General features: G+C 42.4%; 1 protein-coding gene across 2 annotated transcripts in view; it reads left to right on the forward strand.

Annotated features, from left to right (window-relative positions):
• LOC139201018 (transcription factor SOX-6-like) overlaps positions 1-15,080 on the forward strand; it is a 104,285-nt gene that overhangs the window by 71,382 nt on the left and 17,823 nt on the right. For both annotated transcript variants that reach the window (XM_070830220.1, XM_070830221.1), the window contains exons 8-10: positions 4,678-4,798; positions 6,102-6,181; positions 13,507-13,656. In XM_070830220.1, coding sequence (XP_070686321.1) covers positions 4,678-4,798; positions 6,102-6,181; positions 13,507-13,656 — 351 coding nt within the window. The remainder of the gene's footprint in view (positions 1-4,677; positions 4,799-6,101; positions 6,182-13,506; positions 13,657-15,080) is intronic.

Genomic DNA, 15,080 nt, shown 5'->3' on the forward strand with positions numbered 1-15,080 from the left:
TTTTCTTTTTGTTTTTACTTTTCAATTTCAACTTGTTGTATTATTTCCATCTGTTGATGATGCAGTCAACAGGCGGTTCAATAACTACAGTATGCAGCCCCCTGCTGAAGCCTACTGTTTTTTGTCTTTACATTGAGACCAATTAAAGTATAGAGACAGTTATTTGAGTCATAATAGACTAAACATGTCCAAAGTCTTGCAGATAATCTACGGGGTCCTTTGTAAATTTTCATGTTTCATCACTGGTAGTCCGTCTTGTCAATAAAGCGTTGATGTTAGGTGGGGTTCTGAATAGTCTGGGTTACTAAACTTGTGTTAAGACAAATAGGCACAAACCCAATAATCCACACACACACACATATACACACTCACACACATGCATAAGAAGTAATGGAGCAGGCAAATGGCCGTTAGATAGACAGACAGCTCCTACGTCAGCACATACAGCTTCAGACACAATGACTCGGAAAGCCATGGAAGGCCCATAATGCCGATTGGACTCACCAGCTATGGAGAATGGCTAACTCTTGACTTTACAATGGCCCTCACTCCAGTGTATTAACCTGTGTGTTAGCCTATAGAAAAATGCTACAAGCATACAGTAATTCTGTGTGCTTCAATTACAATCACCTCTAGCGTCTTCATTGTGCTCACATGGGTGTAGCAAGATGGTGAAAGCACAGACTGAGCAATGTAATTATTTGTAGGTATATTATGTTTGTAAAGCTACATTAAGCAAAGCCTGCCCACTGGGGGGCAAAGGGGCACTACGATCAAAAACTATGTAAAAGAAGTTGGCGTAACCTCTGGATGTGAGAGGTGATGACTTCCAGCAGGGGTTAACTCCACTAGCTGCAGAAAAGAAGTCAGGTAGCATAGAAGTGTAAGAGATAATCAGCCTACTTCTCGCTTGATTTATTGATTCAGCAAACGCCGTCCGAATGAGTTTATGGTCTCAATCGCTAGTTTCAAGGCTTCTTTAATACAGCAAGATGTTCATTTAGCAAATTATGGTCCCATTTTGAATAATATAGACAATAAAGTAGGGTATGCTTTCGGACGGGGCTTCCTTTTAATGAACCAGTCAGATGCAGATCTTGCCTAAACCCAACCAATCAGAGGCGAAAAACTCAAGGCTTTAAAGCGGCAGTCCACAAACCAATGAGTGACGTCATGGAAGCTATGTCCATTTCTTTTACACTGTCTGTGACTACAATAAACTGAAAGAACTCAGCCCTGGCATACCATTATTTTATCAAGCTGTTAATATTTTATCAAGTTGCTAAGAATTTTTGTTGTTTCATTTATTGCCTCTAATTGGTGCTTTATCCTTTTACAGTTTTTTTTTCAGTTTATGCCAGAAACTATGCATGACAAACATCTTAAGTATTTACTTATTTCATTTTGCTAACCAGGGTAACCAGGCGTAAGTTAACCTACCTTTATGAATTTGCTGATTGTTACCTCAAGTGAAATGATGGACAAAATCAAGGGACGCACTCACACACGTGTGTGTGCATACCTGCCAACTGCACAACCACACGACCACCTTTCTTTCTTTCTCATCTCTCCTTCTCAAACACATCAACATACAGACGCACCACATACGTACTCATTGCCCCCTAACCCTGCTGCCCGTACACAAGAGGACCATTAATTCTGAGTGTGTGTCTGCGCGTGTACACATGTTTCTTGTGCCTAGGTGTGTATGTCGATGTGTCTGGTGGGCAGTTAGAGGAAGGGGGCCTGGTGTTTTCTTAGGGGCTGAGCAGAGCGGGGCCCCCGCAGCACCACCTTCCCCAGTCCATTCATCTAGCCCCCCCCACCCCACCCCCCCTCCCCTCAGTAAAAGAAGATCTTTGTGTGTTTGCGCTAGTGAAGCAGCCCCAGTCAGTCCCCGTGTTCCCAAAGGAATACAATGAATGGGAGCATTTTGTCCCACTCTATAACTTCCACCCCCCCCCCCCCACTTCTCTCTTCTTCTTCTTCTTTTTTTTTTAGCCATTCGGACACACAGAGTCGTTTTATTCTCTCTTCATTCCCTTTTCTCCGTGTCACAAGATGTCAGACAGCTTGTGTCTGTGTGCGTCTATGGGAATGCCTCAAAAGTACCATGAACTTCCACAGTGTGTGTGTGTGTGTGTGTGTGTGTGTGTGATGAGGGCCTCCAAAGCTATCTGGCTTTTTTTTAGGAGTGTGACCTAAACAACGTTGTCTGAAGAACTGGTCAGGTGATGAACACATGTAACTGCATGCTTACTGAACTATGCCAATGCCAACTGTGGACAATACAGCTGTCTGATGCCATGTTGTGACACAGACATGTATTCATGCATTAACACACACGCACGAGCGAAATTCTGTGACCCTAAAACAAAGTCTTAAACCTCAAACAGCCCTTTGATCAAGACAAGACCAACCAAAATGTTCTAAAATGTCCCGAGTCTCAATGTCCTATGATGAACTCATATAATTTGATTTTCTTAGTTAAGGGTTAGTTAACCATGCTGTAATTTCCAAGAGGGGTTATTGAAGGAATAAAACAAATATAAAAACAGTGTTGAAGCTGGACATTAAAAGTCATTGTCACTCAGCATAATCATGGTGTTTTCTAGAAATGGCTCCATATTAAGAGTTTTGTAGTGTGGAGTGGATTGTAGTTATTTTAATTATCTGCAAATGCTGTTTTTTGATTGGCTGATTAATTGTTTCATCAATGAAATGTCAAAAAATGCAATAATTTTTAACAGTGAAAAGCAGTAAATCTTTGCAACAAGCAAATGGTTTTTGCTCACTAAATGCTTGATATGATTCTCAAATTTGTTGTGGACTCATTTTCTGTTGATCTCCTTACAGATCGAATAATCTTTCCAGCCAATCAGCAAACACACACAAGTCAAAGATGGTCCTGTTCATCTCTCTTATTCTGTTTAGTCATGCTCTTTGAAGCTCCTTACCACAAACCCTTTCACCCTCCTCACACGCACCATAAACGTCCCAGGGGACGGTCATCTAATTCAACAACATCAGCCTGCAGTACAAATGCAGAGAAGTACTCTAACCGCACAACATGCTGATTGTGTAAATTTGGGGCTCTAATGATGAACTGTCCCAAGAGGACAGCAGGAGGGGTCAGTGTAGTTAATGAATTGGTAGTAAAGGAGATGAATGGTGGTTGATGGCATTGAACGGGGGAACGGAGGGAAATGGAGAGAGAAAGAGAGTGTCAACAGTGTTCATCAGTAAAGAAAGAAAAGAGGGAAATGGGATGGGAAAGACTGGGGAGAGGAAAGGGTTAAGAGAGAAGCGCAAACATAATTAAGAAAGGGTAATGAAAGGAAAAGGACAAACTAGGCTATGTAGAGATTTAGAATAGCCAAGACAATAAGGTGATTAACTGAAATATTGTTCAAATACAGTGGAGGAAGTGAGAGGGTGAATCTTAACTAGTACAGAAGATAAATAAAATGGGAAGCACAAAAATCATTAAACATTAAGTGATAGGAGACTGAGAGGAACAAACATGAAGAAACAGAGGAATCAGTGGGAGAAAAAGAGAAAACGAGAGATAAATAAAAACTAAAAAATGCTGAAGAATGAGAGAAAACGGTCAAAAGCCGTTGAGGAAGCGATTGACCGCTGCAGGTTATAAAAGCTTGATAAAGTAGCAGAATTTCATTCATTTTTTATATATATTTAATTTGAAAGGTGAAAGTTTTAGTTTAGTAAAGAAACTGAGATGCATTTTCAGAAAAGAAGTACTCCCCAAAATGTAATTCCTTCTGCTTAAATATGTTTCTGCATACAATTGATAGTCTACAAGCTAAGATCAGTAAAACGTAAACGTAACACTGACAGTCTGTTTTCAAGTGGTTTAAAAGCATCCTGTGTTCAACGAAAACAGTTGAAGTGCAACTAATTAGCATTTCATTTTTAACGCCTTGAACAAATCTGAAAATCCGGAGAATCTGTGAGAAGAAAGTGAGAGGAAAGTAGAAAAGAAGCAAAGAAAGGCAGACAGAGGGAAAGACAAGAAAACGAGACACGAGAGGGAGAGAGACAAGGAGGACAGAAAAAAAATTACAGAACAGAGAGAAAAGGATGAGATAAAGGGAGAGATGGAAGAGAAGAGAGTGGTTAAGTACAGTCAGCCCTAATAGATTCCCGCAGGCTCATCTTTGATATGCTTTCCTCAGTTCGAGCCCTCAGCGCCTTAACTCAGTCGAACCCACAGTTTTTAAGAGTCTTTCAAGCCGACATGAAAGGCAGCTGTTAGCCTCTCTGTTGTTTTAAAGGCATTTTGTTTTAAAATTTTTACACTTGTCTCCCAAGAATGTACGTCTTTATTTGTTGTTTGGTCTCTGTTCGGTAGCTCTTAAACCCTGCTGATCATTTAATTCTTGAAGCGTATGTTTGGTTTTTGCCATCTCTTTTTTTTGTTTTTTTCCATTTTTCACTCTGTAAGTTTCGTTCCTTCACTCCATCTTTTCCTTTAACTCCTGATATCAATTTCTCCTTCCATTTTTTTCATTGGCATTTTCCATTCTTTTTGCATTATGTATGTATATGTGTGTGTGTGGGGTGTTTTAAATGACCTTGTCCCATCATTATGACATGTAAGGAACTCAAACATCTCTCTCCTCTCCTCCTGCTTCACTCTCTCGACGTCTCCCTCAGGTCCAGGGTCACATGCCTCCTCTGATGATCCCAGTGTTTCCTCACGACCAGCGATCTCTGGCTGCTGCCGCTGCTGCACAGCAGGGCTTCCTTTTCCCACCAGGCATGTCCTACAAGCCAGGTATACAAACACACACACACACACACACTCACAAATAACCGCCCAAGATTACATACAGGCCCTTGCAGGCCAGCGTTAAGGGAATATATGTTTTCTGAATAAACATTCACCCCCTTCAAACAAAAGCTTTACATCTCTGACAGATCTCGTTAACTGTAAAAGAAGCAGTAGGTCTCTATCTTTCTCTCTCTCTCTCTCACACACACACACACACACACACACATTCACACACACACACTGGGACACTATGTTAATGAGGTGTGTCAGGTGAGGAATGTTCTGGAAATGAGCAGAGAGATTTACAAGCCCTGCTTGTTCATGTCAGGAACAATACATTGGACACAGCGAAGACTGGAATGTCTCTTTTACGGCGTGCTGAAAGCATGTCAGTTGCACAACACATCTGCAACATGGAATTTCACACTTTCTCACACACACACACACACACACACTCTGGTACACACCGAGCCCACAATGTCCACATAAGGATGATGCAGACACATGGATTCAGAAAAACACTAGAGCTACACGGATGCTGCATGTTTCAGCAATACACAAGGATTTTACCAAACAGGCACAACAAAACACTTGAAGTCAAACCAGCAGAAGCACACACTTCACGTACACAGCCTTCTTAGCGCTGGATTCAGGGCACCACCTGCTTTCTTCTTCTCTCCTCGTCCTTCACACATTCCTTTCTTCCGTGCATTCCTCCAGGTGCTCGCCTGACGCCACGCACCACTGACCCTCCATACTTCATACAGAATAATCCATGTTTATTCCTACTGCATGAACATACACTCCCACAAGGCTGCAAAGAGAGGCAGAAATGAAGAAAGGGATTAGAAGGCCATTATTCTACACTCTCCTTTGACTTTGGTCTGTTTTCAACAAAGGCTCGGACATGGAAATCCTTTTAGGGACAAACAGTAGGGGTTATACACAGGATTCGTATATGAATTTATGAGTGCATCCCATTGAGAGAGCGCTGGACTTGAACTCTGCTCGCCTTCTTCTGAAGCACCCGTGTGTACTGACAATGAGCGTTATTAACCTTCGAATAAAACACTCATGACCCTTCATGTTTCATTTGCCATGAATAAAAACATGAGCAAGAGAGGAGCAAGAAGGGAGACAAAGGGTGACATAGAGAGAGAGGACAGACAGAGGCTGGTTGAAGGTGAAGAACAGGTTAGTTCTTGTGCAGTAGTTGCCCCCAGCCCTCCCCCTCCCCCCCCCCACCCCACCCCTTCCAACACATACACACTTGTATACAATATGTGTTGTTTTGGTTTTTCAACAGGTGAGAATTACCCCATGCAGTTCATTCCATCTACAATGGCAGCTGCAGCGGCGTCTGGACTCAGCCCGTTACAACTACAGGTGAGAAAAAATACACCTGAAATTTCATCAAAATCACCAATTCTCCAAATTTTAACAGGCTACCAGTAAAGAAGTTAGAATATAACTTTTGGCTCAGTAAATGTCTGACCACAACAAAGGATCACATGGTGGAGATAAGCAGGAACAGACTGTTTGACAGTGAAGTGGTGAAAAGTGAGGGAGTGGAGGTTGGTGGGTGTGTGTGTCAGTTTTGCCTGGATTCACTTCTTAACTCTTATCTCTTTGACAAAACTCTTTCACGTATAGCCATGACCAAAACCTCAAATTGCCTTTGTTATCTAAGGAATGACTCCTACCTTAAACAAAATAGTTTTACTTGTGTCGAACTGATCCTATTGTCACCGTTTGATAGTGTTATAAAAAAAAAAAGAGGTTACATCATTTCAAATTTGGAAAGTGGATTAAAAATAATTGCCGGCAAAGCAAACTAAAGAAGTGCCTCTTCAATATCCACGATAACTCAAGTGAGTGTTTCACAACCAAATAAACAACTGCGGCAGAAAGTTTCAGAACAGCAGCAGGAACAAAGACGCGGCTATAAGGTTTGTAGACTGAGAAAGTACATATGGATCAAGTCCTGAGGGTGTAACCAGCAGGTCCGAACCACAGACAATTGTCTAGAAGTGAGTGGATAAATAGAAAAGACAGGCAAGATAAGGAACATTGGCAAACTAAAGGAAACTCAAACTTGTTCTAACCTCACCCTGAGTTCAAGTGGGCAAATAAAACCTGCAAGTTTTTCACACAATAATACACTTTTTAATGCTCCCTATCCACTGCAACACAAAGGTGATTTAGTCTATACCTGGTGCATGAAACCTTTTAAATTTTGCGTATTAGTTCTGGAGGACGAGACTATTATGAAACCTACTGAGCACCTGGTAGATTTTACCTTGAAAAAAAAACACAGATGACAGTTGTAATACAAAAGGGGGTCTAACTTCAACAACAGAGAATCAAAGAAAGGAACACCCCACTGTGTGTGAGGAGCACATGCTCGGCCACCAAAATACCACCAAAATAAAAAATAAAAGTGCCACCAACATGGTAATTTGCTTCGACTTGCTTCTCTGTATAACCAGCCAATATTCTCAGCTGCTCCATGTTGCAGCATATGTTCTTATAGTAAATACAACAAAAAGCATTCGTGAAAGAAAAATGATGACGTTATTAAAAAGGTATGGACGAGGCCCAGCATGCATAAATTAGCTCGGATCAAAAGCCTATTTTTAATGAGTTTGAATAGAGTTAACTTTTTTCAATAAAACAACATGACACATTGGTTAAAGATGAAGCTCTATAGGCCGACATTAACATGCTAACCCGCTTATCTGCTGCCTGTCAGCTGTGTCAGACAAAAGCTGTTATGATGAATCACAGAAGAATTCCGCCCCACCAGCACAACACCTGGCCCAGGCAATTCATCAAATACTTTATTGCTGCTTGACACCTGTGGTTTGAGAATAGCATTTATCCATAATGGTTATCATAGAACATATTTGCAAAGGAGAAAAAAAAAAAAAAAAAAAAGTGAAACAAAAACAAAAAAAGAAAAAGAAAAATGAAATCGCTACTCCCTAAAGGCGGTTTGGAATTTCACAACACGACCCCGTCACCACTCCTGCTGTACCTACTATCAGTGGTGAGAACAAAAGCCCTCAAAAGCTTTTTCACTGGCGAACAATATTGCTTCATCACGTCAGTCATTACCATAGCATGTCTTTTGGATGTTACTAGAATCCTTATCTCAGTTTATTCAATTTGTATTGTGGTTTTCACTTATCGGGGCCCTCATTAGCCGCTATTGACTTAGCAAAGCGCCGTGCTGTGCTGAGGGGATCGGAGCCTCGGCGCAGCCTATCTCCACTCCTGGCTTTGAAATGATCAAAAGAGTCTCTTACCTCTCACTCTTGTGCGAGGTAAGAGGATGAATGATGTCGGAGATGCATACGCATTCACATTTAAACACTGCCTGAGACGTGGAGAATGAGAAGCAGAGAGGAACCTGAATGAAAGAGGAAGCTTCTCATCACGTTGTTGGCTGAAATCGAGTAGGAGACTGGGAAAGGGAGGAAGACAGAGAGCGTGGGGAAGTGTTTATGGGAGGGAAAAAAAAAAAGGATGATTATCTGAGGAATTTTTGTGAGACGGAGGCGCTGGCTTCGAGCACATGTTTGGACATTGTTTTGACAACAATGCCTACGCCAAAAGCAATCATGGTGAGATTTATGAGTTGTAGTTGCTTAGTTATGTATCATCGTCTCAAACATTTGCCAGCAGCACACTTTGTGCCATGGTACAGCAGTGCTGCAAAAATAAATAGTACAGAATCTAGATGGGATGGACGCAATAAAAACACCTGCATAGTGCATTGATATCCAGCCCGTGATTCTTGCAATAAATTCTTACTTTGTTATCCTGATATGGTTCAACTTCCTGAAGTGAGTCAAGACTTCAGTGTAATCCCTGTATACTGTGTAGACATATATCATCACTGTGTAGGCTGCATCTTTTGGAGTGTTTGCTGTGAATGTGTCGTGAGCTTGGTAGCTACAGGGTTTCACCCCGCAAATTTGTCGGCATTGGAGCCATTTTGCCTTTATTATAGAAACTGAAAGTTTCTGTTGTTCCCAACATTGAAAATATTGGTTTGACTGATTACCACACAGCAAATATAACTATAATATGATCCTTTTTTTTTTATTATACTCACTACAGACGTGGTTTAGCACCTCTGCATGTTTCTTCTTTAAGTGGAAAGGCGGTCCACCTCTGCCACAAAATCCTGCAGGAAACCCTGAACTAACGTTATATGAGAGACTGACAACTAAACTGATGAGTAGAACAGAGACATTTTATTTCTCTGCATCCTGCACTATCTTAAGCCCTTTGGCCTGCATGTAGCCATTGCGGTTACGCTGTAGTGCCACAGTGGCTCTCTCTCTCTTTCTCAGCTCTGGCTCTGCTTTCTTGATGGGCTCTGCCTTTGGGAGGTGAGGGACAACGATAGCATTGAAAATCTGTTTTCTCACGGTTGCAAGTGGATGTTTTTTTGCTAACATACAACACTTCCTACTACCACTTACATAATTCTGCTAGTTTCTTGTTTCTTTGCTCATCACTTATTTATCATGCCTGAAAACTGTCTCTCGACTTTGCCTCCAGCCTTGACCTTTTGACTCTAAGCTGTTTGTTGCTTGTCATGTTTGGTGATGTGTGAACTGAGACTGAATTCGCTGTTGCACTCATTAAAAATAAAAGTATCAGACAAGCACTGACAATATGGAATGTGCATTATAGGGTGAAGTAAATATACAGTAAAGTTTGATTGATGTAGTTGTCATTAATCATCTTTCATAATCAGTAAAATGTCTTTTTCTTTTGCTGCTTGTTAAGTAAACGGCCTTGCGGTGAGTCACTCCGTTTGGATTTATGCAAAGCTCAACTGTAAAGGCGCTGGTATTGTCTTAACATGGTAGTCCAGTGCAGACTGATATCTTATCTGTTGTTAAGTGTTTTTTAATTGCTAGTCTCAGTTACGCTTCTCTTCACAATAGCCTTAAATCCAATGTGTGAAACCGTGCATTAGCATTGTAAATAAACAATTACACCATGTTAGTTCCACGTTAACAATCTCCGCAGCTACATATTGCAGTCAAGTACACAGCTGGCATCAATGCCAGATCTGTGTTCAGTACAGGATGGGCAGATGTTGGAGCCAGACCCCTCCAGATGTTTAGGAGTTCTGCCCCATGGTTTCAGACAGCTGGCTGGCACTGATGGCCAAGCGTAAAACTGGCATATAGACAGCCTGTATTCTCAGGGAGTGAAAATAAACCTGCACAGGTTAGAAGAGGTTCATCATTTTCTCCAGATCATTGGAGACAGTAAATGTTCCAAAAGTAAAAGCAACACTGGATAAATCCCTTAGTTTTATGCCTTAATCAATTGAAGAAACCTATCAAATAAAAAGCAGGATAACAGGAATGTCTGGCAAAAGCTGCACAGTTGTTCTTGACCCGACCTAACAATTTTGATAGCACAAATGTCATGCTAACAGCGTGGGAACTTGATGAGGCCAATTGTTTCCAGAGTCTCGAACTAGACCCCTTCACAAACAGTGGATTCCTGCTGAAGAAAGGCACCCTTTGTTGCTGCTAATGCGAGTGAAATACAGTTGCTTAGCAGACATTCTTGTTGAAATCATAAGACATTTCTCACTGTCTGTCTCTATGTTCAGCCTATTTATACTTCTGTGTCTGAAGCGTGGAGACGACGATGAGGAACAAACTTTTGTGCCCCAGAGTCAGATATCTGCCCGTTACCAACACACAGAAGTTACACCAGAATGGCTTTCTTTGTCATAAAATGAGGACAATGATTGGAAGGCAATCACATTTTGTTTGTCTCCACTTAAAAAAAACTGAGCAACTGTTCTGTAGAAGAGGAACTGGAAGTGAGATAATGGTTGTCTTTATGCAGTCTGCCCCTCTGTGTATGTCTTTCACTGTCTTGGACACAGCGAACCTTCCCAGTGCAATATTTACCCTCGGTCCTCTGTGTGGGCCAGCTCAGTGGCAGTCGATCCATTTCGCCCTTTTCCTTCCCTTCCTTCCCCTCCTCCTCCTCCTCCTCCTCCTCCTCCCCCTGCAAACCTGCTGAAAAAGACAAAACCCCATTTGTTTTGTGTACTCCTGAGATCGATAGTAGCTTGACACTGAAAGAGGCCAGCTGAAGGGATTCTCCACTCAGTCCTAATGGGAAAGGCTGGTCTAAGCACAGATGACTCTGTTGGCAGGCAACAATACAGCAGTCCTAACAGGGCTGCTCACACCCGGACCACCACAGCATCACCTTCTCTCTGCTCTCTTAAGGGATTACGCCAAAGTAGACCAAAGCTATTAAGAAACCTGCTGATCAAAAATGACAGACTAATCATTTGTATTTTAGCCAAATTAGCACTAATGTCCAAAGACCAGTCAGATAGTCTGGACAGCTGTGGCATGGTTTGAAGCCCTCTTTGTCAATTTGTAATTTAGGAAATTGCGGCATTGTCTTCCCTTGGGGGTTGACTGAATGGCGAGAGCTCTAGTTGGGGTTGTTTACGCTGCACATTGGCCTCCCCCAGTCACCAATCAATCTTAGAAAGTCTTTAAGAAACAGAGGAAAAACTAAGGTAAAAGCTCTTATTCTCAGCCTTTTGTTTGTTCAACAGTTTCCTCTTCTTATTTGGAATTGCTGACTGAATCGCTGCTAACAGCACAATAACAGTGGGTGTGAGATCCTAACTGTGTGTTTTACCTCAAAGACTCGTGTGTCTGCCCCAGCTGCTGCTCCCCTCAGAGCTGTAAGAATATCAGGCATCACCAGAAGTAACTCTGCGGTCGGCTTGATTGACGCGAGAGGCCTCACCACCAGCCATTCAAGGCACATTCTTACGGGGATCTCATATCGCCAGGGGTTGGCCCGAGCACTCCTGGTGCCTTCCAAGGAAAATAAGCGGCGTGACATCAGGGCTTTGTTTCAACGGCGAGGCCCCTTCTGTTTGTGTTTAATATCGCTCCGAGAGAAGTGGAAAGAGGGCCAGCCAATTTCTCTGGCCCCAACCGCTGAGCCTGGAGCTTCGGCGGTGAAGCGACGGTGGTCTCGTGTGTCTGCTGCACAACACTCCCTTTCCCTCTCATTCTCTATTGCACACTCTTTGCTTTTGGATCTCTTGTCCCAGGAGGCTTTGCAGTTTTGACTACAGGGAAATCAGATCTCACAACACCGGGGGCCGTTTAGGCTGAGGGGGCAGAGAGCAAAAGCAGAGAGAGGGAAGGGAACAGAGATGGGGATGGAGATGGGGATGGGGAGAAGATATGAAGAGTGATTCTGGAACAAAACTGGGAGACAGAAAAGAAAGGGAAAGTCAGAGGGAGATCAAAAGCAAAGAGGACAAAACGTAGAAGGAGGGTGGGGGGGGGTAGTATAGATGAGGTGAGAGTAACGAAAAATGAGAGGAAAGCAGGAAAGCAGAAAAGAAAGAAGGAGAGGAGGGAGTCTAAGTGAAGGCCAGCCACGTCTGGGTGGTTTTCCTGAGGACAGGCTCTTTGATACTCCAGCACTCACACTCCAATGCATTTAGACAGGAGTTGACAGTGGTTACAGGCAGTGGTTTGTCTGGCCAGCTAGCTTTGATTTAGAAGACCCTGGACTGTGGGCCGAGTATTTGACTCTTTGATTTTTGTTGGATGGAAAATCTGTACCGTTTTCTTATGCTACATTTAATGTTTTTCGGCCAACCCTGAAGGCAGATGGCTTATACTTTCCAGGTCTTTTTTTTTTTTTAAGTTTTCTATTATCTTTACACAGTTTAAGTGTTTTACAATTGACTCATGCTCGGATGTAATTGGAGTATGACTACACCTATTTAAACGTGATTGTCCACTTCTGTCTTTGGCATTAAAGTTGAACTGTCTGAACTGTTAATGTGAGGTCTAACCATGTGTGACAAGATTAGTCTTAAGTGTTTTTTGAGACTCAAAGTATTGTTTGCAATCTTAATTTAATTTGAATTTATTTGACTTCTATCGTGTAAAATTTTAGCTCTGCTGTGAGAGCCTTTAAAAAGGTTAAATAGTCTGGATAACAAAAACAGCCTTGTGGTTATTTCCATTGTGGTTCACATTGTTTTTTGACATATAAAAAACCCAGCCTTTGATTGTTGGCAGTACTGAGCCAGGCATTGTCTAGAACACTAATTTCCTCACTCGCAATGTCATATTTGTCCAGAACCAAGTAATAGATATCCGATTTTGTAGATAGTCAATATTAAATTTAAGGAGGGTTCAAGAAAAGCATTCTAAGGTTTCTTTTACTATTGTCTGGATTTATTTCTAGTTGCAAATCGATATACAAGCTGCTGCTAGCATCTGTGGAAAGAATAAATGTCAAAGATGGACTGTAAATAATTTAAAATGAAAATGTTTTGATGGAACGCCTCCATGATAAATACTTGCCCCCTCAAACAAATCTTGCTGGACACTCCCGTCGACTTCACATCTACGTGTGTGTGCACGTTTGTTTCCATGAGTTCTCTGTGTGTTTGGCTCGAACATACAGTCATCAAACCTCAGAAGATGTCAGCAGTACCAGGGAGATGATACAGCCAAAAAAAAAAAGGAAACACAACGGGATCAAGGGTAGTGGAGGGGGGGGCAGAGAAAGAGAGGAGAGAGAATAAAAGAGGAAGGCCTTTGACTGGCTCCTGGCAAGTGATGTTAATAGCTTGTTGGTTTTGCTGGTTTCTTCCCTTTTTGCAGCAGCTGTATGCCGCCCAGCTGGCAAGCATGCAGATCTCACCAGGAGCCAAGATGACTCCCCTCCCACAGGTTCCCAACTCCTCCGGTCCCCTTTCCCCCTCCGCCCTTAAGAGCGAGAAGCGAGCATCCAGCCCCATCGCTCATATTAAGGTGAGTCCATTGCTGCAAATGTTGTAAAATGATTTATGTGGAATAAAACAAGTTGGACACATTTCTGATGGGTTAATATACCCACAAACAGGAGGCCAGATCAATAGCAACATGGAGAAAATGTTACTATATTCAAGACACAAACAAATGGGAATCAGATAAATGTATAAAAGATATATATGGGGAAAAAAACAGTGTGTCCGTGGTGTAGAAAGTAACAGGGAGCATAATAAGACAAAGGAAAGAGTGAGTTCAGAATATGTCTGAAAACACAGAAGCATAATAATGATGATGATCAGTGTACGTTAAAGTGAGAGGCTGGAAATTTGGAAGTTGTTGTAACAACAATCTGCGCATGAGCCTGTACTCTTCACCGTCAATTAGAAACAGCTTATTTAAAAGTCACACACTGATACACGGACGCACACACACATACACACACTCACATACTGACACTGGCGCTGGCTGCTGTTTGGCAGGAGCCCAGACCCCTTCACTGGAGAGAGCGTACGCCTCATCTTTACTCGACGACGAGCCAGTAATGGAAGCCATGTGTGTGTGTGGGGCACAGCTGCAACCGGCGTCACAATAGACCGGCGTCAGAGCTCAGAGCACTCAAACAGTGCCCTCCAAACTCCCCTCCCTTCTCTAACCCCCGCACACGCTCAGCTCACCCCCCACTCTGGCATGCCACCCGCAGCCTTGCCCCCCCCCCCTCCATCCCTCACCCCAGCCAAGACCATCCCAAACTCCCTTCCTCTTCAACACTTCTCTCAGCTGAAGCTCAGCTCCAAATTAGATCCAAGTTCGTTAGGCGTTTGCTGCCGACACAAGAGCCACAGTTGGGCCTTGCTGACGTGCAAGAGTTTTCTTCCTGTCACTGCTTTTCCTTTTCCAGGAATTTCTTATGTGGGTCAATCTGGTCGTGAACCTTTGATTAGAAATAGAGGAATCACACAAACAACGGTGCCATTGTGTGGCTTTTTTCCCCGTTAGTTTCACAGAGGTTAGCAGTGGAATTTATCTATTGAAGGGCAAAAACCTGATATGGATGACTGATCAGTCAGTCGGAGCATCACTAATGTACTGCAAGCACTTTAACGAATACTTTGGATAAAATTGAGAATCACCAGCTGCGGTCGGCTTGAAGTCAATTACAGATCCAATCGTGACCCATTTTTACAGCAGAAATGTTGCCTTATACATAATATCTGTTTTGTATTATGTACTAATGAAAAAGTGGATTATGCTGCACAAGTATGTTTCTTTTCTGTCTAGAAACGACATGTTACCACTCGAATCCATTGTAAATCAGTTTTAGCAGACTGACTGTGCTCTTGTCTGCAAAAGAGGCAACACATCTTTTTATAATCACTTTTCAAGCCAACAGCTGGAGGTGGTATTTGAATTTAAAAAGATAAAAA

The sequence above is a fragment of the Pempheris klunzingeri genome, chromosome 5 (genome assembly GCF_042242105.1).
Source record: "Pempheris klunzingeri isolate RE-2024b chromosome 5, fPemKlu1.hap1, whole genome shotgun sequence".
NCBI lineage: Eukaryota > Metazoa > Chordata > Actinopteri > Acropomatiformes > Pempheridae > Pempheris > Pempheris klunzingeri.